Below are 26,980 nucleotides of genomic sequence, written 5' to 3'. Positions count from 1 at the left end.
TATCATGTAGGCTGTTGCTACTGCCGCACGTCTGCAGTAAAAAAAAAAAAAGCTGGTAAGGGTCGTTCCTTCAACAATGAAGTCCCAAGGACTGAATGATGAAAGGACACAAGTTCTGATCCTAAGGAACATACTGCTACGGCATGTCGGACTGGAGTTTTATTGGTTTCATGATTTTTTTTTAAATATTTTATTTATTTATTCGACAGAGATAGAGACAGCCAGCGAGAGAGGGAACACAAGCAGGGGGACTGGGAGAGGAAGAAGCAGGCTCATAGCGGAGGAGCCTGATGTGGGGCTCGATCCCATAACGCCGGGATCACGCCCTGAGCAGAAGGCAAACGCTTAACCGCTGTGCCACCCAGGCGCCCCTGGTTTCATATTAAAAGCATATTATAGCGTTATGAAGTTCTTGTTAATATTTTTGGTATAATTTATAATTGTTTAAGTTGCAGGCGGCTCTTAGGAGAATGGGTTGCAGGATCAAAGTTAGCACTGCCTGGGATTTAGGCGACCTGGGCCAATGGCTCACTTGATTTAACGCTAATTTTTTTCCACCTAATTTTAACACTTGATAGAAAATTTAATAAATACTGAATATTTGCAGAGAAAAAGAACCCCACATCTTCAACTCTATCATTTGGAATAATAGGCGTTATTGATTTTTAAAATGAAAACATTAGTTTATATAATATGCATTTATTATATATTGATATATATTTATTATCTATTATATCTATATATTATATATTGCATTTAAATATTTATATAAAATTATAATATATAAATTATTTATATATATAAATAAATAAAATACATGTACAAGTATCTCTGGCTTCTTGAGATTTCACATTAGGCCACTTTGCTTTTACAAAAGACTTACCTTAGTACCTGTTTTTGCTAACCAAAAGAATTCAGAAGAGCATTTTTGCGTTTATGAAAAAAATGGGGAAAGCAAAAATAGCATTCAGCATTTGTTTTGCAGCAAGCTGTCATAGAGACATTGCACCCCCCAGTCAGCGGGAGTGCCCCCCCCAGCTCCTTCCCTGGGAACTACACTCAGCATCTCAGCATCAAGCTGTCATAGCTTTGAACTGTGTCTGTGAGCATCTGGGCTTTATCTTGGTTTATTTTGTGTATCCGTTAGCAAGATGTGCCATAAGCTATCAGAAAAGCCAAGAGAGGTAATTTTTTGGGTCTAGAAAAGCTCAGAAAATTTTCAATTTATATTTATGGTAGTTGGCCCCTTTGCTTTACGTCATTTTGGCTTAGGAAAGGTTTTGTGGTTGGGGCGCCTGCGTGGCTCAGCTGTTGAGTGTCTGCCTTCGGCTTGGGTCATAATCCAGGGGTCCTGGGATCGAGCCCTGCATCGGGCTCCCTGCTCAGCGGGAAGCTTGCTTCTCCCTCTCACACTCCCCTTGCTTGTGTTCCCTCTTTCGCTGTCTATCAAATAAATAAAAATTAAATAAAAATTAAAAAAAAAGGAAAGGTTTTGTAGGAAGACTATTTTTGGATAGTGAGAGAAACCTGCATGTTTTACAAAGCAGGGAACATTTCACCATGTCATTAAATATTTACTGAAAACATGATTTTTTTTATGGTCCATAATAGTGCATCATATGAATAACCATAATTTATTTAATTATTTCCCTCTTTGTACCTCTTTGTAATGTTAGAGTTTGTTTTGTTTAACTATTGCAAAGACTGCCACTGTTCTATTCTTTATTTCCTCTGTTTGCTTCCCGGAAGTGGAACTATTAGATTGAAGGATATGAACATTTTTAAGGCCCTTGGTATGTATTTCTAAGTTGTTTTCCACCTCCTGGCAGCTGACCCCTTCACTTTACACATAAGGTAGGAAATAAAGCTTGGAGATGGTTATCCATTTAGATTTCTGGAAGCAATCATTGGACCCCAAGCCTCTTCCCCAGTTTATGCTGAGAGTACATCCGGTTCCCTGTTACTCTTTAGTAGTTTGACCCAGCGGCTTTCTCATCTGACTGTTGACCATGAAACAGTGAGGGAACTCTGCTGTGTTAGCTACCTTGCAAAGCGGGCCGTTGAGCAGAAGGGCCGAAGGGAGTATGGAACGGGACTTTGAAAAAACCTGTAAAAACAGACTTGACTACATACAGCTTTGCCTTTGTGCTCTTGAAAAATTGTAGGTCAGTGATGCTTTACTCCTGAGTGATAGTCTAATGTTTAAAAATGGAATATATGTTGGTTAATTGAACATAATGATAAAAAAAATGGAATATAGCAGTGACTGCTTTAATGGCATATCAAAGCAAGTGGCAAGCTCACTTTTTAATAGAAGTAGCAAGTGATTACTGCCTCTTAACTGGTTCGTTGCTAAAGTTAATTAACTTTACTGCTGGGGCAATGTATGCGTTGATACCACATCATTTCTGGAAAACTTACAGTTAAACAGACCTTAACAGTTTTATATTCTGGTTGGTCCTTTTTTGGGTCTATTCTAAAAAGTGTTCTGGAAGTAAAATATCTACAAAGTGGAATAGTATAATGAACCCCTTTATACTCATCACCCAGTTCCTGTAATTACCAATATTCTGCCACACTTATATCATCTATGCCCTCCACATCTTTTCCCCCCTGACATTTTTTTCTAAGTAAATCTCATACATATGTCAATTTAACTGTGCAGTCAGTGTTTTTGTGGTAGAACAGGGCCTCAGTTCATAGTCTGGGAACTTCTTCTTTGCTCCCCTTTATGGCTCCTTCGTCTCTGCCGTGGCATCACCATCCTCTGAGTCACTTAGGCCTGAAAACTCCAATCGTCCCCTTTTTCTTCACTCCTATCAGATGGTTAAATCTTTGGTTTTTCTCTCAAATGCCTCTGGCATTGCTTTTATGCCCTGTGTTAATGCTGCGGCCCCATCCTTTGGGCTCTGCGCCCCGCCGACAGTATATACTGGTGACCAGTTAGAGAACTAGAGAGCTGGAGAAGTCTTCTGGTCTCCCGCCACACCTCTCTCGTTCCCAGCCATTTGTGCAAAAGAGTTCAGGTTCCTAAACCAGTGCTTTAGGCACTTGTGTGCTTGATACTGTGATGAGGTTGCCCACGACCTCTAGGCCCGTGGTTCTCAAACTTTGGTACAGATCGGAAGACCTGGGGGAGCTTTCACAATTCCTCGTGTCCAGGTCAAACTGCATTCCAGTTTAAGCAGAATGCATGGGGCTGGGGGCCAGGACTTGGCTGTGATGTTGTTGTTTTAAGATTCCCCCGGTGATTCCAGCACCAGAGCAAAGTTTTAGAACCACCGCTTTCCAGGGCTAACGGGGGAACGTGAGGAGTGGGAGCAAAACATCTGGGATTTTGGCCTTCTGCATTTCACAGAACCGCTTCAAGGGCTCACTGGATGTGAGCGCCCCTTCAGCTCCGAAGCCCTCTTTCAGAAGTCTCACCTGATTATTCAAGGCTTTGCAGAAACTAGCTTCCACGCATCTGTACCTTTTGACTCTTTGATACCATATTCTCCCACCCAGGGCTGCTCAGCCGAATGTACCAGGCACATTTCGTTCCATTTCCTTCCTTTCACCCATGCTCGCTGCTTGTGCTCTTTGCCAAGTCTAGCATGTGCCCCTCCTTCCTGCTTCAACCTTGTGGTTCAGCCCAGGATTTACCCTCTTGGCCCAGCCCTGTCAAGTCTGACTGCCCTCTGCTGAGTTATTCCTCTCACTTCCAGATTCCAGAAGGACTTACCATGTATGCTCCACGTTTGGCAGGAGCTGTATCATACCTTATTAGTGATTTTCATAGGTATGGTTTGGGACCACAGAGGCCAGACCTAAGCTCCTCTTTTCAGAGAGGACAGTATGGAGGGGAGAAGGGAAGATGGGGCAACGCTGGGGCCAGGACCCAGTTTCCTTACCAGCTTCCCTCCTATTTTCTTTCTTTCTTTCTTTCTTTCTTTCTTTCTTTCTTTCTTTCCTTTCTTTCCTTTCTTTCCTTTCTTTCCTTTCTTTCCTTTCTTTCTTTCTTTCTTTCTTTTTGTTGGGAAGAGGGGCAGAAGGAGAGAGAGAGATAATCTCAAGCAGGCTCCAAACTCATTGCGGAGCCTGATGCGGGGCTCTATCTCTGAAATCAAGAGTCAGACACTTAACTGACTGAGCCACCCAGGCGCCCCTTCCCTCCTATTTTCTTAATTATGTGTTGTATCACCTGTTCTTTTTCTGTATACGTGAACATACCCACGTATATACTTATATATACTTACACGTGTATATACATGATGCTGCTTAGTGTAAGTGGAGAGTTGTTAAAGATCCTATCATGGGACGTGAAGTTCTGAATGTAACGCTCTTAGCTCAGGACCTGGCCCGGATCAGGGACTCAACACTTACCCATTGCTCTAACTACTATAGTAAGACCGCCAAGGGATGCGGTTGGAGATTATCTTTTTCCATCGCTGAGAAACACATTTGCCAAGTTCCCTCAGTGTATGAGTAACGTGTCGGAGTTCAAAGATTTTAAGAAATGGATCATTTACTTTTTCAAGAAGAAGTTGGGACATTAGGTCAAGCAGCAGTTTCCAATATTTGATACTGGGGCAGTCCTGGAAAATATGTTGGTTGTTTCGAGCAGACCGCCTGGTAGGAGAGATGCAGGGTGCATGCATACTTAGGTCTTCCCTGTGAAACAAATGGAAAGTAAAAAGGTCGTCCCAAAAGGATAAAATAAGAGACGATTGGGAGTTCATTGTGAATTTTTCAAAGTCTCCAGCGCTTTGAATACCAAATAGAAACTCAGCAAATTTTTTTTTTAAGATTTTATTTATTTATTTGACAGAAAGAGCCAGAGAGCACAAGTGGAGGGGGGGGACGGTGGGATGGCAGAGGGAGAGGGAGAAGCAGGCTCCCTGCTAAGCAGGGAGCCCAGTGTGGGACTCGATCCCAGGACTTGAGCCAAAGGCAGACAGATGCTCAACCAACTGAGCCACCCAGGCTCCCCCCACCAACTGTTTGAGAGAATTCTCCTAAGCTTAGATGTCAGGAGGGTGTGTGTCCCATGTCCCTAGAGCACTTTGTTGTAGGATAAACAGTACTTGCTGTTCCTGTTTTGTAAAGCTCTTACCCCGCCTGGGTGCCCTCCTCACCTTGCCTGACACTCTGTGTTCTTTTATGCTGCTTTTTCTTCTTAGCGCTTGACATATCGCATATTTATTTATCTTATACCTTTCTCCCTTTGCTAAGCTTCTCAAGCAGGGACTTGGTCCATTTTGCTCACTGCTCTGTTGTCCAGGGCCTGGAACGGTACTTGGTACCGAGGAGCCTCTCCATAAATGTTGGCCGAATGTTCTAGAAGTGAATGAATGCAAACACGTTACCACCGGCAGAATGGCAAAGCGGTTAGGAGCGGAGGCTCAGGGCCGGACAGCCTTGGTTTGCAGCTGGCAGTACCAATCGGGCAAGTCTTTCTACCTCTTTGTGCCTGATTTTCTCCCTTGTAAGGTGGAGATGGTAATGGGACCCGTCTGCTGGTGTTTTTGTGTGGATTCAGTGAATTATTAGAAATGAAGCATTCAGGATAGAGCCCGGCTCATCGTATTTACCGTAATAGCGACAACGTGTCCCTATGACTGTCACTATTACTACCCTCCCCTCCTGTTTGGCTCTGTGGCTAGAATTAAAAAACTGAAGCTCAGATAATGCGGAAATCTTCTTTTAAAGGACCTTAAACATTCTTCTCCCTTTATGACTTGGACACAGGTTCTCCACATACGATTCTACCTGCCAAATTGCACAAGAGATTGCCGAGAAAATCCAACAGCAGAATCAGTATGAAAGAAATGGTGAAAATACAATCAAGGTAAGAGCAGGAGGAAATTAGTACTTGAAATGATTTGTTTGAGCTTGGAGGTCGGGAAGCCCTCCTACTGCTGAGGCTCTGTGTGTGTGTGTGGGTGTGGGTGTGGGTGTAAGTGTGTAACGGCCTCCAAACTTGCGATTGTGGAATTGACATTACAATGAATCAGTTAATCGTTATAACTGAGGTTAAGTGAAGCATGACACCCGTTTAATTTCTCCTCCTTAGCCTTAAAAGTTTCTAACAGTTCCATAGTCTAGTTAAACCCCAGGCAGTAAATCTCCCAGGCTTTGCAGGACAAGAGGTGACATCTTCACCTCTTGGAGGATCTGTCCTTGCCAAAAGGATAATACCCTTTTTTACATTTTACGTGTAAAAACGTAAATAGCTTGCAGGCTGTACAAAAACTGTGGCAGGATTTGGCTAGGAAATATATTTTTTAGACACTCATGAATTTGTACTAGCACTTTCGATTCAAGTCCAACACCACGAGTTTCTGTCTAACCTTCCCCTTTCCAAATTCGTATTTTTCTTTTCCAGCAGTCAGAACTTTGGTTTCCAAAAACAGAGATATCTTTTTGCTCATTTGGCCTGTCTTACAGTTTACAGAAAACAGTTTCAGAATTACCACACAAGTACCACCACAAACACTAAGTTTGAATTTGTCTTTATTTTTTTTTAACTTTTTAATACTAATATTCCACTAATAATGCTGAGGTTATTCTGTTCTAAAATTATTAGAGTGGATTCTTTTTTTTCTGTGTTTTATGCTATCCTTTGCATCTGTTTATATTCATTTTTTGGGGTATTTTTTTTTTTTTAAGATTTTATTTATTTATTTGACAGAGACAGCCAGCGAGAGAGGGAACAACAAGCAGGGGGAGTGGGAGAGGAAGAAGCAGGCTCATAGCAGAGGAGCCTGATGTGGGGCTCGATCCCATAACGCCGGGATCACGCCCTGAGCCAAAGGCAGACGCTTAACTGCTGTGCCACCCAGGCGCCCCTGGGGTATTTTTTAATCCCCATCACTTATTTCCTCCACCCCCCCACCTGCCCTGTGATAACCTACCAGTTTGTTCTCTATAGTTGAATCTGTTTCTTGATTTGTCTCTCTTTTTTGTTTTCCCTTTTTTCCTTTGTTTTGTTTCTCAAACTCCACCTGTGAGTGAAATCACATGGTATTTGTCTTTCTCTGACTTATCTCACTAAGCATTATACTCTCTAGCTCCATCCATGTTGTTGCAAATGGCGAGATTTCATTCTTTTTAATGGCTGAGTAATATTCCGTTGTCTAGATATACCACATCTTCTTTACCCATTCATTAGTCGATGGGCTGCCTCCATAGCTTGGCTGTTGTAAACAATGCTGCTATAAACATCGAGGGGCACGTACCCCTTTGAATTCGTGTTTTTGTGTTCTTTGGGTAAATACCCAGCAGTGTGATTACTGGATCATTGGGCAGTTGTATTTTTAACTTTCTGAGGACCCTCCATACTGCTTCCATGGTGACTTCACTGGTTTGCCTTCCCACCAGTGGTGCATGAGGGTTCCCCTTTCTCCACATCCTTGCCAGCACCTGTTGTTTCTTCTGTTGTTGATTTTAGCCATGCTTACAGGTGTGAGGTGATATCTTGTAGTTTTGATTTGCATTTCCCTGATGATGAGTGATGTTGGGCATCTTTTCATGTGTCTGTTGGCCATCTGGATGTCTTCTTTGGAGAAGTGTCTGTTCATGTCTTCTGCCCATTTTTAATTGGATTATTTGTTTTGGGGGTGTTGAATTGTATCAGTTCTTTATACACTTTGGATACTAACCCTTTATCAGATATGTCCTTTGCAAATATCTTCTTCCACTCAGATTGCCTTTTTGTTTTGTTGATTGTTTCCTTTGATGTGCAGAAGTTTTTTGTTTTGATGGGGTCCCAATAGTTTATTTTTGCTTTTTTTTTCCTTGCCTAACTTAGGAGACATATCTGGAAAAACGTTGCTATGGCCAATTTTTACTGCCTGTGCTCTCTTCCGGATTTTTATGGTTTCAGGTCTCACATTTAAGTCTTTAATCCATTTCAAGTTTATTTTTGTGTGTGGTGTAAGAGAGTGGTCCGGTTTCCTTCTTCTGCATGTTGCTGTCTAGTTTTCCCGACACCATTTGTTGAAGAGACCGTGTTTTTTCCCATTGGATATTCTTTCCTTTTTTTTTTTCAGAGATTAATTGACCATATAATTGTGGGTTTATTATACTAATTTTTAGTGTGTCTTAAATGTAACCAGTTTCATGAATTTTGGTTTATTCTTCCCGTGTTACTTTTTGCAGAAATAAGCATCTGTTGGTGTGTGTGTGTTCTCATTTCTCCTCCTTTTACACAAAAGATACTCTTTTGTATCTTGCTCTTTCTATTTAATGCTGCATTGTAGTGATCCCTTCATATTAATTCACTGAGATCGTCACTGTTCTTCTTTAGGGCTATGTAATACTCTATTACACGGGCGTGCTGTGGTCCGTTTAACCTGTCTAAGGATGGATGTGGGGATTGTCTCTACTATTTTGCTGTTACAAATAATGCTGCAATAAATACCTTTATTTTTCCCCTCTTATATCTGTGGAGGTGTCTTACAAGGGTGAATTCTCAGAACCAGGGCGTGTGTGATTTTTTTTCATCTGTGGCCAAATTCCCCTCCACAGGGGTGCTTACCTTTGGCGCTCTGACCAGCAGAGCACAAGTTTCTATTTCTTCCCTGGCTGGCCAACAGATGGTGTTGTCAGTCTCCCGAGTTCTTGCCAGTCAGATAAGTGAGACATGGTATTTCAGTGGCGTTTCAAATTTGCATTTTTTCATATGCGAATCAAGGGAAGTATGTTTTCACATGCTTAAGCGTTATTTATATACATTTTTCTGAGAAGTTCTTGTCTTTTGCCCATTTTTTATTGGATTGTTGGTCTTTTTAGTCTTTAAGAGTTCCTTATATAATATGGAGATTTAGTTCTTGGTGATAGATTGTAATTTATTTTATCATTTGTTTGGCTTTGCTCATGGCATCATCTGCTATGTGAAAGTTTTGGTTTTTTTAAACAGAGTTGGTTAACGATCTTTAATTGCTTCCGTATTTCCACTCATAACTTTTGCTACTTCTGGGACGTGAGGGAATTTATTCCTGTTTTCTTCTAATAAATGTATGGTTTCACTTTCTACGTTTGGATCTCCGAGTTATTTAACTGGTATCTTCTTGGATAGTTAGATTCTTTCTTTCTTTCTTTTTTTTTTTTTTTTTTTAAGATTTTTTATTTATTTGACAGAGATGGAGACAGCCAGCGAGAGAGGGAACACAAGCAGGGGGAGTGGGAGAGGAAGAAGCAGGCTCATAGCAGAAGAGCCTGGGCTCGATCCCAGAACGCTGGGATCATGCCCTGAGCCGAAGGCAGACGCTTACCCGCTGTGCCACCCAGGCGCCCCTAGATTATTTCTAATTGTAAATGAGTTTTTGGTGTGGCTAAATTATTGCCCACATGAGAGTAATTTTCTCAGTGTAGACTTTCTGGATTTAGGTCGTATGAAATCTTAAGCCTCTTGTACATATAATTCCGTACCAATACTGATTGTCTTTTAAAAATCTTTCTCATTCTGTTAGGTGAAATTATACAATAGATTATTATGCATTTTTTAAATTACTTATGCCATTGAACATGTTTTCATGTATTTATTGGTTACTTATGTTTCTTCCTTTGTGAATTGCCAGTATATGTCCTTAACCTAACCTGTTATTTCTTAATCTCAATGTTCTTTATGTGTATGTTGAGTGTATTAAAGCTTGATCTGGCATATTTGGTACCAATATTTTTTCTCTTAATTTGGCTTTTGATTTTATAGACATTTTTTTTGACATGTACTTGTTTTTAAACTCTATTTGAAATTTTCAGTATTTTTATTTGTGGTCTTTTCTTCTAGAAAGAGGGGAGATAAGGCTGTGAAAGTTCTTTCGTACCCAGAGATTGTATAAATATTTTATCTGATCACCTAAATCTTCTTTAAGCTTTCCTTTAGTTTTATTTTTAAACACGTATCTTTAAAATAGTTGAAGTTTATTTTGGTGTGTTGAGGGCATCTAAATTTACTTTTTTCCCCATTTGTTAAATTATTCCTTACCTTACTCCCCCAAAGTATGAAAGATCCCATACTTTTATTTATTTATTTATTTATTTATTTATTTTATTTTTTATTATGCTTATGTTAGTCACCATACAGTACATCATTAGTTTTGATGTAGTGTTCCATGATTGTTTGCGTATAACACCCAGTGTTCTTTTTTTTTTTTTTTTTTAAGATTTTATTTATTTATTTGACAGAGACAGAGACAGCCAGCGAGAGAGGGAACACAAGCAGGGGGAGTGGGAGTGGAAGAAGCAGGCTCATAGCGGAGGAGCCTGATGTGGGGCTCGATCCCATAACGCTGGGATCACGCCCTGAGCCGAAGGCAGACGCTTAACGACTGCGCCACTCAGGCGCCCCAACACCCAGTGTTCTATGCAATACGTGCCCTCCTTAATACCCGTCACTGAGCTAGCCCATCCCCCCACCCCCCCCAGATTCCGTATTTCATTCACTGAATTTTTGTGCAGCTGCTCCGTTCCTGGACCTTCTGTTCTGTTGCACTATTGAAGCTTTTGGTAACTGCCAGCATCCTACTCTTGTAGTTTTTATAAAGACTTCATGTCTGATTGTTAAAATCCCCCTCTATCACACATATTCCTTGTCTTTCTATATTTCCCTTTATCCATGGTTTAGAATAATTCTGCATAGTGTCATTAAAATTCTTTTGTACTGTGCCTCAGTTACCACCTCTTTTCCAATAAAAGATCTCCAAATGGGACTTTGAATAGATGTGTAGTTTATTTATAGATTAAATGGGGGGACATTTACATTTTTGTAATATTAAGTGTTTTCTTTTACTCATTCCTCCATCAGTTACTTACTGCACAGTCACTGTGAGCCAGGCATTGTGCTCAATATTTTTTAGATTTTGTTGGCATTGTTAATGATGTTTAAAAATAATAATTAAAAAAAAGTCACTCCACCTATTACTTAAATTTAGAAACGCCCTTGATTTTTTTCATTTTACAGTTGATTACTGTACAGACTTCTTTTCCTGTTTCTAGTAATCTGTCAGTGGCTTCATTTAGTTTTCTCAAACAAACTAATCCATTTGGAAATAATGAATTTCCTCTCCTTCTCTCCAGCCCTTGTGTATTTCTTTAACTTGTCTTATTGCATTGGTTAGAACTTCTAGACCAAAGTTGAGTAATGTTGTAGTTGAGGCAGTAGTGTTTGATTCCTAGCTTTCTTTCTTTGTTTCTGTTTTGTTTTTAATTAATTCCCTCTATGCTGTGTTAATCATTAACACTGCCAGCTTTATTATTAGATTTTCTAACATCAAACTGTTTTTAAACTACTAGGATAAATTCTTCTTAGTGATGGTATATTGTCATTTTAACATAATTCTGAATTTGCTTTGCCAATTTCTTTAAAGACTGTTATATTTTATAATCGTTATGGGAGATTGGCATGTGATTTCTTTTTTTACCCAATATCTCTGTCAGTGCTTGTTACCAGGGTTGTGTTTAAGTTAAAATACGAATTAGGCTTTTCATCTTTTTCTGTGCTTTGGAAAGTTTCTGTTAAATTATGATGATGGAAAACTTGTCCTGATTATAGAAGTAATCATTTTCATATAAGATATTTTTTAAAATCCCACTACTTAGAGATAACTGCCCTTGACATTTTAAAGTGTTTAGTTCGTGGATTGATTTTTCTCAACGTGGATGACATTTCATTTTATGACTTGATTTTTTTTGCTTTGAATAAATCATGATGGCTCTCTTCCTCTGTTAACAGATTGAGATTTCAATCATACTTCTTTAATGGCCACATTCTCTTTCTTACCTTGAGTGCTTTTGAGCTTTAATTTTGTAGACTGTTCTTAGGTTGAACGTGCGTGTGTGTGGGGGGGGGTACTTTTTTTGTTTGTTTATTTTGCTCTTTATTTCTTGAATGAGGGGAGTTCTGCTTTCCTTATTATTTCCTTTTAAGCATTGTGGGTGGTTTTTCCATAGTTCCCAGAGGTATCATAATAGTTAAGGTTAGACTTTTCTTGGCTGCCGATACCTTTGAGGGTTGCTTGATGTGTGTAGCCCTCGGCAGCCTCTGGTGTCCTGCTGTATTTTTTTCCTTCATGTGACTCTGCTAATCTAGGGAGGGAGACCCGGCTTCCACTGCAGGTTTGTAATTGATACTCTGAACAAGGTAGGAAATGAAATCTGTGGTAGTCTGTCTTTTGAAACGTCTCTCTGATTTCACCCATGGCTGACAGGATTTAATTTACATGGGCAATTTTATGTTTCATATTTCTCAATTCCTGAGAGCTCTCTTCCCTACCTTCCTCCATCCTTCAGAGCAGCACTCAGAGTCACAAACCAAAATTTCCTCTGGGCCTGTAGAATGATTGAGAAAATTCACACACTCTTGGAAAAAAAGTCATGTGTAGTTTTTTGTTTGTTTTTTAATATTTTATTTATTTATTTGACAGAGAGAGGGAACACAAGCAGGGGGAGTGGGAGGTGGGAGAGGGAGAAGCAGGCTTCCCGCTGAGCAGGGAGCCTGATGCAGGGCTCGATCCCAGGACCCTGGGATCATGACCTGAGCCAAAGGCAGACACTTAACAACTGAGTCACCCAGGCGCCCCTCACGTGTGGTTAACGTTTAAGAACACAGTGCTGTAAAACTTCTAAATGGATTTTAAGTGTACCAGTGTGTTTAGAGAAGACTGGCTGGGATGGCAGTGGGACTTGACATCTTGTCATTTGAAGCAAGGTTGAGGGAACTAGGAGGGTTTTCACTGGTGAATGAAGACGAGGGAAGCCCATTTCCTGCATGGCTCCACGGTAGACAAATAGAATCGAAGGGTAGACGCCCAGGGGACAGAATTGGGACTGTGAGGGCCGAGTGGCCGTTTCCAGTCAATATCTATTCAGGTGTGGCCCCGCTTACCACCCGGTCACATCAGAGAGTGGACACAAGCCTCAGGTGGGTGGCCGGACCGACGTTTAGATACCTTCCAGCCCTGAGCGTGTCACGGGGAGGTTAGTCATCCCTGCCAGCTCGCCTTTGAAGGAATCATAGTCTGTTTACATGATATTTTTAGTAGATCGTACATCTCTGGACTGGCATACTTAGGATGTGTTCTTTTCTTTCCAGCTTACCGTGACAATCAGAACTTTGTTGCAGAATCTCAAGGATAAGATCGCCCTTTTGAAGGACTTGCTGCTAAGAGCTGTGTCTACACGTCAGATGTATCCATGTAAACATTTCCACCTCTTTGTTGGAGTGGGAGGGAAAGCAGCCTTATTTTAAGAAAGGAAGGAATCTGGGCCTCCCAGATTTTTCCACAGCTTGAGGAAGACCTGGTTTCCAAAATATTGCCTATAATCTCGATTTCTATTTTGAGTGTCTGTTACCTGGCTTACAGTGAATATTGCTGGGGAAGTGAGACATACTGAAGGCATTAACTTACTTGGGCGTTATCTGGGTGTCACCTGTGGGAGGCAGCGAGTGCTTTCTGCTGGTGCTGTGTTTGCCCCGAGCCCCGCACTGCCCCCTCTCTATAGACTGCCCAAGGGTAGTGAGCTGCCGCTGTGGCAGGAGACCTTCTACGATAAGCCTGAGCTGTGATTATGCTGGAGTGTCCAGAGTTTTGAGTGGTCCGGTTTCTTTTCCAAGAGGAGAAATCATACGTCTTCGGGGATTTATCCCTGTTTATGGAGATAATTGGGAGGGGACTCGTTGGCCTTCTTACTCTTGAGAAGCACAGACGCTGCCCCTGGTTTGGGAGTTTTGGGGCGGGGGGAGCGGGGAGGTGGGCAGGGAGCACTTGCTTGAAGTGAGTTGTGCGACCATCTCAACCTCCCACCAATGCTGTCAAGTATGGAAACTTTTTTATTTTTTTTTAGAAGTTCATAATCTGATCAGTTTAGGAAAATTCATGTGACCTGTTACCTAGACCAATCCTTTATTTTTTATTTATTTATTTTTTAAGATTTTATTTATTTATTTGACAGAGAGAGACAGCCAGCGAGAGAGGGAACACAAGCAGGGGGAGTGGGAGGGGAAGAAGCAGGCTCACAGCGGAGGAGCCTGATGCAGGGCTCGATCCCAGGACGCTGGCATCACGCCGTGAGCCGAAGGCAGACGCCCAACGACTGCGCCACCCAGGCACCCCATAGACCAATCCTTTAAACCTGAGTTTATGTTGGTGTGAAAACTGGCCTCAAACTGCTCCTCTCCGATGAGATAATTCTTCAAATTATCAGTTCATACCAAAAAGCCAGATTTAAGTATCTCAAGAAATGGTTATTACTGCCTGATTTTAAATGGGAAAATGTAGGCATACAGCTTTTTGACAAAATGATAGAAAATGTTTTAACAAGTGTTTTCTCCCAAGTGTAACCCCTTCATGCGACCAGGGAGGTTTGTTTAGATTAATTGCATGATTTTCCAAATACTCAATTACTAGCACACTAAGGTTTCAAGTAAAAGCTTAATTTCAATAAACAATGGGGGCCTTATTTTTTACACAACTGGAATATTCTGATACATTTAGTTTGTAACTTTACCCTCCATCTGGTATCATTTATTACTGCACATCTATTATATATGTGTGTATATACATATGTGTGTGTGTGTGCGTGTGTGTATATATATTAAGATTTTATTTATTTTTGAGAGAGTGAGTGCACATATGTGCACTCCAGCGCATGTGCATGGCGGGGGGAGTGGCAGAGGGAGAGGGAGAAGCAGGCTCCCCACTGAGCAGGGATCCCACCCAGGGGGCCGGATCCCACGACCCTGGGATCACGACCTGTGCCGAAGGCAGACGCTTAACCTACTGAGCCACCCAGGCGCCCCCTGCACATCTATTATAAAAAGGGTTTTTGTTTTATCCAAATCAGCAAGTCGTAGCATGTAGACCTCAGATGGTTTCTGATTGGCCTGGCTACTGTCTACACGTGAGGTCCAGGTGTGCATGCTGATTTCCTAAAGCACGTACGTTAGGAAGGTAACTAAATAGTCCTTTAATGATATAATATTAACAGCTATGTATTTGCCAACTTCCATTAAGGTAACTGATTATTATGCATCTTGTAATATTTATGTGCTAAACTAGAGGGCAAAAAAGAAAAAATTAAGAACTCTTACTTTTTTCTATTAGTAACTTCTGCTCGTTATTAGTTATAGAGGAGCATGTGGCAGTAATAATTGCCTTGACTTTGTTCTGAATGCTTTCAGCCTGACCATCTTTTGAAATCTCATAGACTTTGGTTTTGTGGTCATCTCAGAATTTGCTGAACGAAGCATGAAAAATATATAAAAATATTTAGAAATATTGAACAGTTATTAAACACATTATGAAAATATTTAAGGACATTACTGTGGATAATTTAGAATGTTGTAGGATAAAGCAGAAACTCAGCTGGACCGTAGCAGCATTCTTTGAAATCTTAAGTATTTTTTCAAACAATTGGGGGTCTCTTTCTGGCGGAAATGCGACCCATACTAAGGATGGAATTCCCGTCACCCACCCCAAGGGGGCGCTCAAGCCCTCTGCGTTTTCAGGGAGGCCATTTCTTTTGATAGAGTGGAAAGGAGGTAGTTTCTCTATTATGAAGGCCTCTTTTTAATTCTCTTTCTGTTCCCCACATCTTCCCTTCCCTTGACCTTCGTCTTCTCAGCTATTTTAAATAACTCGATGGTAGTCATCCTCCGGATTTAGCTACTTCTGTTGATGGTTCCTTATTTTCTTTACAAAAAAGGTATTGAGGCCAGGTCAGCCTTTGCTCCCCAAGACATGGGCGGGGCTGGAAAAGGAATCCAGCGTCCCAGCAGAGGAGTGTTTTACACCGAGGAGAGGAATCTGGGGGCTAAAGTAACTTGCTCCAGACCCCACAGCTGGGAAATGGAAGAGCTTGGACCCAGAGTCAGGGCTGGCTGGCCCCAAAGCCAGTTGTTTAAAGGCCCAGTTCTACTGTAGTAGAAATAATACAGTCATCTGTCACCTGGCATGTCTTCAACTAGAATTCCCTAATAATTGGCATGTTGCTCTCATGCCAAGACAAATCCTGTTTATAATGCAGATCCTCAAGACCCTCCTTAATCATCAGAAAGATTAAACACTGTTCACTGTGGTTTATTAGGTATACTTTACGATGTTGTAATTCTTAGAAAAATTTTGGTCTGTAAATCGCCAACAGAGTGACTGTTTAATCCTTTTTTTTTTTTTTTGGAGGCATAATTAATGTTGGGTGACTTTTTTAATGTGAATATTTGGATACCACATTTCCTTACTGTGTTGGGTAGTTGAGAGTTGACGGCACTTTACCTAGTAAATTTATGCATTTTTGCAGTTTTCCAAAGAACACTGGGGATTGCCAGAAAGATAAGTCCTCGGAAAATGCCTTCGAAACAATTAAACTCGTGGAGTGAAGGCATAAGATGTTATTTCTCTTTCTTGGAAAAAGTATTTTCTCCTGGCAAGAACAAATGTGAAGTTAAAATGAAAGTTCCGTGCTTTTGAATTGGTTAGTTTGCAATTCATAAACCAAAGTCCTGCAGCCAGAGAGTTGAAAATTGCTGAAAAACAGTAATTTCTATTCACTGTGTTTCTTGGAGACAGGAGTTGTTCATCGCTCCGCTGGTTGAGAAAAGTCCTGTGCCACGGGAGGGCTGCATGTGAAATGTCAGGTAGTGGTAAAATTATTCTTAGAATTGGCCTAACGTGACACTCGTCTTTTTGTTGGGTTCTCAGAGGCTGCACCTTTACTACTTTAAGGAGCATTAAAAAAAAAAATCTCTTTACAAAGGGGTTCAGTATAAAAAGGTATTTTGGGGTCTAGGGAGAAGTGCTATAGAAATGATTTTTTAAAGGGGCGCCTGGGTGGCACAGCGGTTAAGCATCTGCCTTCGGCTCAGGGCGTGTTCCCGGCGTTATGGGATCGAGCCCCACATCAGGCTCCTCTGCTGTGAGCCTGCTTCTTCCTCTCCCACTCCCCCTGCTTGTGTTCCCTCTCTCCCTGGCTGTCTCTCTCTCTCTGTCAAATAAATAAATAATCTTAAAAAAAAAAAAGAAATGATTTTTAAAAAACTATAAATAACTTTTCTCCCCTTTGTCTTATGGTGGGGGGGAGAAAGATAGGTAGACAGGTGGGTGGATAGACAGGTGCAGCAATCACTGTAACCGAGGGGTGTCGGTGGGGGCTGACCAAGTAGATTTTAGGGAGAGGCTCAGCGGAGGTCACGTGGTTCTCAAGCACCGTACTTGCCCTTGACACTTTTTGCTGGTGCCTGGAATGGTGAGCAAAGTAAGGACAAGACAGTGTTGAGGTCAGTAGGGATTTTCTGATTTATAGTCTTCTTACATTCTTTCCAGGTTTCCCCGTTAAGGTCTCCTTGCTTTGTCTCCTCGGTGATGAAAGTAGATGGTACTTTTATTGGTTTTGGTTGTTTTGAATGCCCATACCTGGCAAAATGCATAATGGGTAACTTTAAAGAAGTCTCCCGTCACCCTCCCCCCTCTCAATTTGTTTGGAAGTTTTTCTGCTTCACCAAGTCCATTGGTGTAGCGGGAACAACACTGGCTTGGGAACCAAATGGAACTGACATTGAGGCCTAGCTCTGCCACTTCCTCAAGGTCAAAGAGCAACTTAGGCTTTCTGGACGTTCATTTCATTATCTGAGTAGGACTAAATATGCTTACCTTGCAAGGTTGCTGTAAAAGCCGGAAGAAGTCAATTTAAAGCACCTCACAGGACCAGCCCCTCCTCCTGGGGGGTGGTGTTGAATACATGGGTAGTTTTCAACATTTACTAACTGTGTGACCTTGGACAAGTTACTTAACCTCTTTGTACCTTGTTTTTTGTTTTTTTGTTTTTGTCATCTGAAATAGGGATCATAGAAGTACCCCTGGCTTATAGGATTGTCATGAGGGTTCAATGATGTGCCAAGAGGGTGCTTGTGTGTAGTGAGTCTTCCTTGAGGGTTACCTGCTTCTTATTATTTTGTCACTATTGTAAAAATTCCAGCTACTGTGGAGAACTGACAGGTAGTCCTTATGGAGTTTATCATCATGTAAAGAAGTTACATCAAAGCACACAGAAAATGACATTATTGAAATAGTACTTGCAGAATGTGGTCAGTGCTTTGAGGGAGGTAAGGACCTGTCCTGGTACATAAAGAATGCTCAGTACAGCTTGTTAACCTTAAAAAAAAATTAAAAGGATGAAATGCATGTAAGCCGGAAAAGTCTGGCCTCTGGGACCTTAAACTGTCCTCTTGTGTCTCTTCTGTTAGGGCATCAAGAAGTCATTGTATCTGCAAACTTTCTTCCTTCTCCAGAGCGATGAATTCACAAGCAAGACTTGCCAAAATTCTTTTTTTTTTTTTAATTTAAGATTTTATTTGTTCACTTGAGAGAGAGAGAGAGAGACAGACAGAGGGCATAAGCAGGGGGAACGGCAGGCAAAGGGAAAAGGAGAAGCAGGCTCCGCACTGAGCTGGGAACCTGACCTGGGGCTTGATCCCAGGACCTGGAGAGCATGACTTGAGCCAAAGGCAGATGCTTAACCATCTGAGCCACCCAGGTGCCCTAGACTTGCCAAAATTCTTAAGCCTTTATACCAAATAAAGAGAAAATCCAGAAGCTGGAGTGGGGTTGGGGCATGGTGTGGGAGAAGCAGCATCTTGGTTCCACTTCCTCTTTGGATCCAAGTGCTTACGGAGTTTCAGCGGGGAAGCTGGGCTAAAGAGCATTGGTAGTAAGTACTGGGAGTATGAAGTCAGCATCCCGTCTCATGTACATCCCCATCACTTGGCTTTAATTAGATGTAAAACCAGCCTAGCCAGAGTCCTGTGGTTTGTCTTCTCTGACCTTCCTCCTCGGCTATTCATGCATTTGGTGAAGGAGCAGGTCCCAGCGCTGGCCACTGACTGTGTGCCCCGTTTTCTACTTGTCCTTCCCTGGCTGCCGTCACGCCTTCCAGCTACCATCAGGCCACATCAGATAGTAGGATCCTTGCCTGGATGATTCTTGGACCTCTTGTTAACTACAATCCCCGTATAATAAGTGCGCCATGCAGACAGGCTGTTAATCTGTGGTTTCTCCTTTTGCCCCTCTCCCCCATCTCCTTACGTACGGCATGTCCTCTCAGTAGATTAAAATAAAACAAAAGAAGGAAGGCATTCCTAATCGGTTAATTTTCCAGTTTTCCCAGATTAGCAGGGAGTCTCTGGGAAAATTCTGAATTAGTATTACTAGTCTTGTTACTGATTTTAACAGGCTGCTGAGCAGTGGCAAAGTTAAGTGGGCAGTCCTGGGAGCCCCAGGGTGGAGAAGCCCTTGGAAGGTTTGATGGTCAAGGCCAGCACGATATGGTGGAAAAACCCTGACCTAAAGCAGAACGAACTGGGCTCTCGCCCAGCGTTGTCATTAGCCAGCCGGGGGCAGTCACACTGGGCCGGGCTCCTGGTCGGCAGAACCAGAACCCTAGGTGGCTTATGGGAACACTGAGGCTCCCTGTAGCCTAACTGTCTGTGATTCTGTTCTTCGGCTGCTAACCTGCAAAACACGATCACTGCGCTTTACCGCTGTTGAAATTGACGTGATTTAATGAAACCCATTCTTAATGAACTTAATATCGTAACAGGTGTCTGCTAAATTTTAAAACCTGTCTTTTCCTATTTTTATTATAAAAGCGTCTTCTACCTGTATGCTTCTCATGATTGGTTTTTACCAGCGCCTCTCCCCTCTCTTCCTCATCCCCACCCTTTCCACCTCCTTCTTCAGGGTTCACAGTGTTGATGGTGGGCACCTGTCATCCCAGACTGTTCTAGGCACGTGTAAGTATGTTTCCATATAGATAGAAATTTCTTTTGACTATATAAAGGGATCATACTATACAGATGGTTCTGAAACTTGCGATTTTATTAATTAGCATTGTGATAGGCGATCAACACAAAACCATATTCCACGAACAGTAAGTCTCCCTCTCACCCTGAATCCCTAGTTCCTCCTCCTTAGAAGCCGTTGTTTGTGTATCCTTCCAGAAATTTTCTATGTAGATAGACAAACACGTGTGTCCAGCTGAGTGTTTTTTTTTTTAAGATTTTATTTATTTATTCGACAGAGATAGAGACAGCCAGCGAGAGAGGGAACACAAGCAGGGGGAGTGGGAGAGGAAGAAGCAGGCTCATAGTGGAGGAGCCTGATGTGGGGCTCGATCCCATAACGCCGGGATCACGCCCTGAGCCGAAGGCAGACGCTTAACCGCTTAACCGCTGTGCCACTCAGGCGCCCCTAGCTGAGTGTTTTTTAAATGCAGTGGGAGCACACCATTCACCCTTTAACTCTTTGCTGCTGCTTTTTCTTTTGTTTCGTGTTAGCACTGTATTTTAGAGATGATTCCATATCAAATAATCCATGTAAGTATTTAGTAAGTATTCAGCTACGTTAATTACTGTCATCAGCCCATAAAGTGTTACTGCTCTTTTTTTTGTCCTAGGCTGCAAAACATTCCACCGTGGGGTTGTGCTAATTCCTTATTGGTGGACAGCGGACATTTCTGCTGTTTGGCTATTATAAATAATGCTGCAGTGAACATCTCTGTTCCCAAGTCTTGGTGTAGATGTTTGACTATATCTGCAGAAGGTCCTGTTGGAAGAATGTGCCTTCTAAATTTTTTGTCACCTAGAAGGCAGTCTGGCGATTGGCTGCGCTTGTTTAGTTCCCGCCAGGACTATCAGAGAGTGCGCGTTTCCTCTGCCCTTTCCAGAACTTCCTGGTCACGCTTCCTAACTGATAGGTGAAGGTGATACTGTGTTTCCATTTGCATTTCTTTTACTAATGTAAAACAGAATGCTTTTCCATTATTATTAGGGTTTTTTTTTTTTTTCTGTGCTCTGTTACGCCTTTGCCTTTCTTTTCATTTGTCACTATTAATTTGTCACTTAGAAATTCATTTTGCAGATATTTACAATTTTATATAGTCACATTTGTCTTTTCCTTCATGGCCTCTGCGTTTTCAGTCTTGACGTGGAAAATTTCTCCTACTCCAAGATTATCAAAAATTCCCCTATGTCTTCTCTCATGATACTTTTATAATTTTTTTTTTAATCTTTAGATCCTTGAGCCAGTGAAGTCTGTCTTTAATTTTAAGAATGGATTGTGGTTCACCTTATGTTTGCTTGGGTGGCCGGACACTGAAAAGCACAGGGTTGCTGGAGTAGGCCGAGTACAGAGCACAGGACAAGGCGAGTTAGTATTGTGATATAATGAATAGTTTCCACAAATTAAAATTCCCATTTTGTCCTGCATAATTCACACCATAGCTTCACACCCCTCGCCCCCGCTCTCCCTCCCCACCCATGAACGTCTCTTAGGTAGAAGAAAAGCCTTCTGCTCTGTTGACAATTTACCACTAAATGAAACACATTGATACTTATTCTTGATGTTGCATTGATCAAAAAGCACATATTTGGCCTTTTTTTTTTTGGCCCAGAGGAAGTACTACATCCTGCTGTTCCTTCCTTCCCTCCTTCCTTCCTTCTTTCCTTCCTTCCTTTTTTTTTTTAATTTTTAAATTTTTTTTGAGAGAGAGAGCATGAACGGGGAGGGGCAGAGGGAGAGGGAAAGAGAGAATCTAAAGCAGGCTCCCCACTCAACGTGGAGCCCAACGCGGGGCTCGACCTCATGACCCTGAGATCCTGACCTGAGCTGAAATCACGAGTCTGATGCCCAGCCGACCGAGCCACCCCGGCACCCAGCCCACTGTTTCTTAGTTGCAGTTGCCGCTTCGTGGTTTCCAAGGTGGGGTACTTGGTGACATACAGGAAATAGAAGAGCAGTGGTGGCGATTTTCCTTGGGGAAGCGTGCTTGCGTTCTGGAATGTTGAGAGAATGCATTCATTTATTTATTCACTTATTTTAATATCTGAAGCCACTGACACAGGTTAGCTACGTTGGTTTGGGGATTTATGATTTTACCAACTGCTGTCTGTTACCGGGGAACTTTTTTATGGATTTTTTTAAAAATTATTTTACTAGCAAGCTAGCTCTTTCTATTCAAAATCAGCAACAGAAGTTGTAGATTTCCTGGGCCGCGGTCCCACACCTCCCGCAGGAAATGGTGATGCTAGTACTTGATTTTGCCAATTTCTCGGAAATACTTTGGGCCTCCATGCAGCGTTTGGTATCCCTCTCTTAAATAGAAAAATGTCTCTAAATCTAAAGCAGCAGTCTCACTAATGTCTTGTGGCCGGGGTGACTCTGGATTACCAGAGTTTCAGGTCCAATAAAACAAAAGCCATCTAATAAAAAACTCAAAGCCAGATAAAATCCATGTGCTGAGATGGCTTATTTCTGTGTACTTACTTTTTTATGTCTTGTGTCCGATATGTCCTTTCAGAAGGATCGGTTAGCTTTCTCCCCTTGTTCTTTTTACGGCAGAAATTTTCTCCCTGAGCATTTTATTTTGTTTTTAAACACACATGAGCAAGCACACACACACACTCACTGAGCCTAGAACTCATTTAGCTTGCTTCAAGAAAGCTAGTGCAGAAAACTCTGGATTTAGCCCCAGTTTATTTTTTTAACCATAACTCAAGAATTGTGTCGGAAAAGGTGTTAGCGATTATCTGTTATCTGGCATTGCATTTAAAGAAACAGAGATCCACAAAGGGGGTTCCAGATTATAGATAGCATTCAAAGCCAGACTATAGGCTTTGGGCTCCTGGTTTAACATGCTTGCTAGAATAACACGTTGAAATCCGTTTCATTCTTTGTAATTGTCTTTAGAGTCAAATATCATGCCGGGTATTTAAATAATGAACTGATGGGAGCTCCTTTTAGAGCAAATCTGTCGCATAGAGTAGCACTTTACAAAATCTGTTCTAGGTGTGTTAACAGGCATGGACATGGAAGAAAGAAGGCAGTATAGAGAACCTCTTTCCTTCCTTACAGAGTGTCTTAGGGTACTAATGTCTAGGAAAACACCCTTGAACACTGGCACCTATAACTCAAAGCCCAAGGAATCCGAGTCAGATGGCTCTGCTGACAGGACTAATCATTTCAGTGTTGGTCGCTGGGAGGACGGTGCTTTCTCCCGGCTGTATTTCTCCGCGGTGGGTCTGTTTCAGAACCCTGCTCTGGTTCTGTCAAGGTCCTTTACTTGGAAGCTCTGCGATGTCGAAGGTCAGAGCAGGAGGAGAAGAAGAACAGTTCAGACCTCTTCCGGCCATGAGTGCTTAGAGTCTAATGGTTACAGCCGACTGGGAGGGCTCACTTACTAACAGAATAGGTAAACTGAGGTAACCCACCCACCGTTGGACCTTAACGAGGTGCCTGCAGAACACAGCTTGAAGGAGACCGAAGACAGAACCTGCTGGATGAACTTGTAACTCGAGAGAGACTGCTTGTGGCCTCCTTTAAGAACGAGGGTGCAGAACCGGATCTTATCAGGTAGGACGTTTTCATTTTACAGGGATTGCGTGGTGGGTAAAGATGTGTTTGCAGGGATTGCAGATTTGTTTCCTGAATGGTTTAATTTAACTAGTAAAATATACTCAGCTCCTTTATAGTGTCTGTCATTTTCTTTCAGTTTAGTGTTCCTCAGTGTTCTCAATTTAGTAAACCGGTAGGTTCAGCCGAATCCCATCCTGAGGGAAGAATGTCTGGGGAGAGCACAGACGATGTCAGCAAATCTCCTTTGCATTCTTTGCCTGCTTTCTGTTATGTTAGCTGTCTTTTAAACTCCTGAAGTCATGTACTCATCTGTGGGGGGAAAAGAGCTGGGTTTTTTTTTTCCCCCACTGGCATGTTAGAAAGCTGTGTCCTTGTAAGACTTGTCGTCTGTGGCTCATGAAGGTAGGGGAGTCGGGCAGGTGGGTTCTTGCCCGTTCTGTGCCCAGGAGTGATTCACACGCCAACATGGTGGACAGCCACCCTGTACCCAGCCCTGTTAGGAAGACCCGGAGAAGCCGTCCAGCTCTCCAGGGTTGGGGTTAACGGACCCTGTGTGGTTACGTGTTTAGAACTGGCCTCCCCCTGCTTCCAGAACTCCTCCGTGGGGACCATCACAGAAGGACATGAACTTAGGATAGAAACTCGCTTCTCTCCCTCTTCCCTGCTAGGGATGAGGCTTTCATTCTGGAGAGGAGCTTGTTTCTGCGGAGTTCCCGGTCAGGAATAGCATGGCTTCCCAAGGGCAATGGTGTTTGACCTTTAGCCACGCGTTACTAGGCCCCACCTCAGATGATTCAGTCGAGGGGGGGGTTGCGGGTGGGGGAAGGAGGGTCCCAGGTGAGGCCCATAGGCAGCCGGGATTGCAGACCACTGCCCTGGGGCAAGCTGAGGGGGATGAAACAGTTTCCTGTCAGCCTTGGACCTCTCGGGAGCATGTGATCCAGGGTTTGTAACCTGTCCTGGGCAGGGTTTGTGAGAAGCCTTGGGTGGGTGGGATATTTCTCTGGTGGTGGTCCAGGGCGGGTGAAATCGGCCACATGAGCAAGGCGACCCATGGACAGAGTCCGTGCCATCTGTCAGGAAGGGCCTTTACCCTGAAGGAAGAGGTCCCTATAGTCCAGAAAGCGAGCAGAGGCATACTCAGGAGGCAGAGTCAAGTGCAGAGGCCATGGGGAGCGTCTGCAAACCCCTGCTTTGTGGTCAAGGAGGTAGTGATCGTGACGGACAGTGATAGCTACCCCCGCCCAAGAGTTTGCTATGTGCCAGGCTCTGCTTATTGCTCTTCATTGTGTCATTTAAAGATGCCGAGGGGGCCACCTTATGTACTAGGCCTTCATGGGTTTTGTGGGTTTTCTAGGCCCCTCTTGGCTTGTCACCTATCTTCTCTCCTGTGATCGTCTCTGTATCCTTGTTATTAAAGTGTGACCTGCGCACCACCTGGGAGCGTGTTAGAAATGCAGAATCTGGGGTGCCTGGGTGGTTCAATTGTTAAGCAGCTGCCTTCGGCTCAGGTCATGTTCCCAGGGTCCTGGGATCAAGCCCCATGTCAGGCTCCTGGCTCAGCAGGGAGCCTGCTTTTCCCTCTCCAGCTCCCTGTGCTTGTGTTCTCTCTCTCTCTCTTTCTCTCTCTCTCGCTGTCTCGCTCTGTCAAATAAATAAATAAATAAATAAATTAATAAAATCTTAAAAAAAAAGAAATGCAGAATCTCAGACCCCACCCCAGACCTTCTGAATCTGCATTTAAAAAAAAAATTTATTTTAAGTAGGCTCCACGCCAAACATGGGGCTTGAACTCAGGACCCTGAGGTTGAGAGTCACTTGCTCTACCCGCTGAGCCAGCCAGGCGCCCCTGAATCTGCATTTTTAACAAGATCCTCAAGTGATTTGAATGCACCTTACAATTTGAGAAATACGGCTCTCTATCCTTTGTTCTTAACAGCGGCACTTGGCATCCAACTCACCCAGGAGGCTTATAAAAGCAAAAAGAGGAGAGAGAGAGAGAAGAGAAAAGGCATACAAGTGTCGGGACTGTGTCCTTGCAGGGTTGGGTTAGCAGTCCAGCGTGAGGCTGCCCGCTCACGTCTGCTGCGTGCTTTCGGGGTGCCGGGCACGTGCTGAGCTCCGCGTGCATATTTGTTCGGGACGTCTTTAGCACATGTCCATTTTATGCTAGAGAAAGTGGGGTCTGGAGGGGTCAGGAAACTTGTGCAAGGTTCTAACACCAATCAGTCTCAGAGTTCGGGTTTCACCCAGATGTGAGCATCTTCAGATGAGAACTCTTCACCCTTGTCCCATGAGAAGGGCGGGACTCCGTCAGCACTCAGCTCTGTGGCTTGCTGTTCTCCCAGCCATCTGGGCTTGAGAATCATTGACCCTGAAGTGCGGGTATGTGTGCTGTCTGTCTTTCATTGTCGTGAGGGCCAGATGGGGTGATCAGTGTGCGAAGGGCTTTGTGAACCCCAAAACCTTTACAAGTAGAAGATGTTCTTTCTGGCTCATTGTTCCACCGTTGGGCCAGGAGGGAGCTCACGCGGCTGCCTGCTTCCCCCCTCCCCACCCCTCTGTCCCACCCCTGGCCTCCCCGACTGACCAGTCTTGTTCTAGCATGCCTGCCCATTCTCCTCTTCCAGATCTCGTCATGTCCCCTTTCCTCAGTGCCCGGCTTGCTGCTCGTTGTCTTATTAGCAAATGGTCGCACATGCATTCTAGCCACACAATCCATGGCTGGCAGTGACTTATCTTCTGTAGCTCTGTCACCTGAAGCCTCCTTGGGCCCCAGTAAATTGATGGATGGGAGAATTTTAGAGTAGTCGGCGGATTAGCGGCCGAGGTATTTTGGGCAAGACGTCTGAAGTCCTACTACGCCTGCCTCCTCCTCGCACTAAGGCTGATCCGCACAGTGGGCCTAAAGGTGTTGCTTGTAGGGGAGTGGTTGGGGTGGCATGGGGACAGAGGGGCCACACTGAGGAGGAATCACAAAGCAGCGATGACCAAGGCCCTGGGGGGTTGAGATCATTGGGGTACAGCCAGGCTTCTCTGCAGGATCTCAGGATGAAGCTAAGGGAGGATGTATATTGTTGTGTCTTGTCTGTGTGCTCAGGAACAGTAGTCTAGAATAGATCAGAATCAGCTCCCAGAAGAATTCTGTTAGAAGTGGGTAAGTACTGTGGAGAAGACAATTTGGGGAAGGTAGGAATGGATGGAACAGAATGGATAGAGTGGTCCATTCCGGGTGGCACGGGGCTAGCCAAGATTCAGAAGCCAGTGTGGGAGTACTGACATCCATGGAGAAAGGAAGTGCAGGTAAACCGAGGAAAGGTAATGCTAGGTGGCCTGGAAGGTGAATTGTTGGTGAATCCTTATTGGGCCAGGATTGCTTTCAACCCACCGTACCCCCCCCCCGCCAACAGGAATGTGTGCATACACGCCTGTCTGTGTGAGTTTGTTAGAGCTGCTGGCGGCTTAATTACCAGAATGTCTTCGCTCACAGTTCCAGAGGCTAGAAGTCCAGACCAAGGAGTCACGTGCAGGGTGGTTCCTTCTGAGGGCCATGGTAGGGGGTCTGTTCGAGGCCTCTCTCCTGGGCTTGTGTGTAG

At 43.2% G+C, this 26,980-nt stretch overlaps 1 protein-coding gene across 9 annotated transcripts in view; it reads left to right on the top strand.

Annotated features, from left to right (window-relative positions):
• The window catches only part of STX8 (syntaxin 8), a 251,809-nt gene that overhangs the window by 723 nt on the left and 224,106 nt on the right, over positions 1–26,980 (top strand). For all 9 annotated transcript variants that reach the window (XR_004621730.1, XM_002921144.4, XM_034647060.1 and 6 more), the window contains exons 2-4: positions 5,731–5,830; positions 13,076–13,170; positions 23,271–23,381. Coding sequence is in view for 8 of the 9 variants with exons in the window: in XM_002921144.4 (XP_002921190.1) it covers positions 5,731–5,830; positions 13,076–13,170; positions 23,271–23,381 (306 nt within the window). In the remaining variant the exon portion in view is untranslated. The remainder of the gene's footprint in view (positions 1–5,730; positions 5,831–13,075; positions 13,171–23,270; positions 23,382–26,980) is intronic.

This window comes from Ailuropoda melanoleuca, chromosome 17, assembly GCF_002007445.2.
Source record: "Ailuropoda melanoleuca isolate Jingjing chromosome 17, ASM200744v2, whole genome shotgun sequence".
In the NCBI taxonomy this organism is placed as follows: domain Eukaryota; kingdom Metazoa; phylum Chordata; class Mammalia; order Carnivora; family Ursidae; genus Ailuropoda; species Ailuropoda melanoleuca.
The sequence above is the reverse complement of the archived record's forward strand: the minus strand, read 5'-3'. Positions and strand labels throughout refer to the sequence as shown.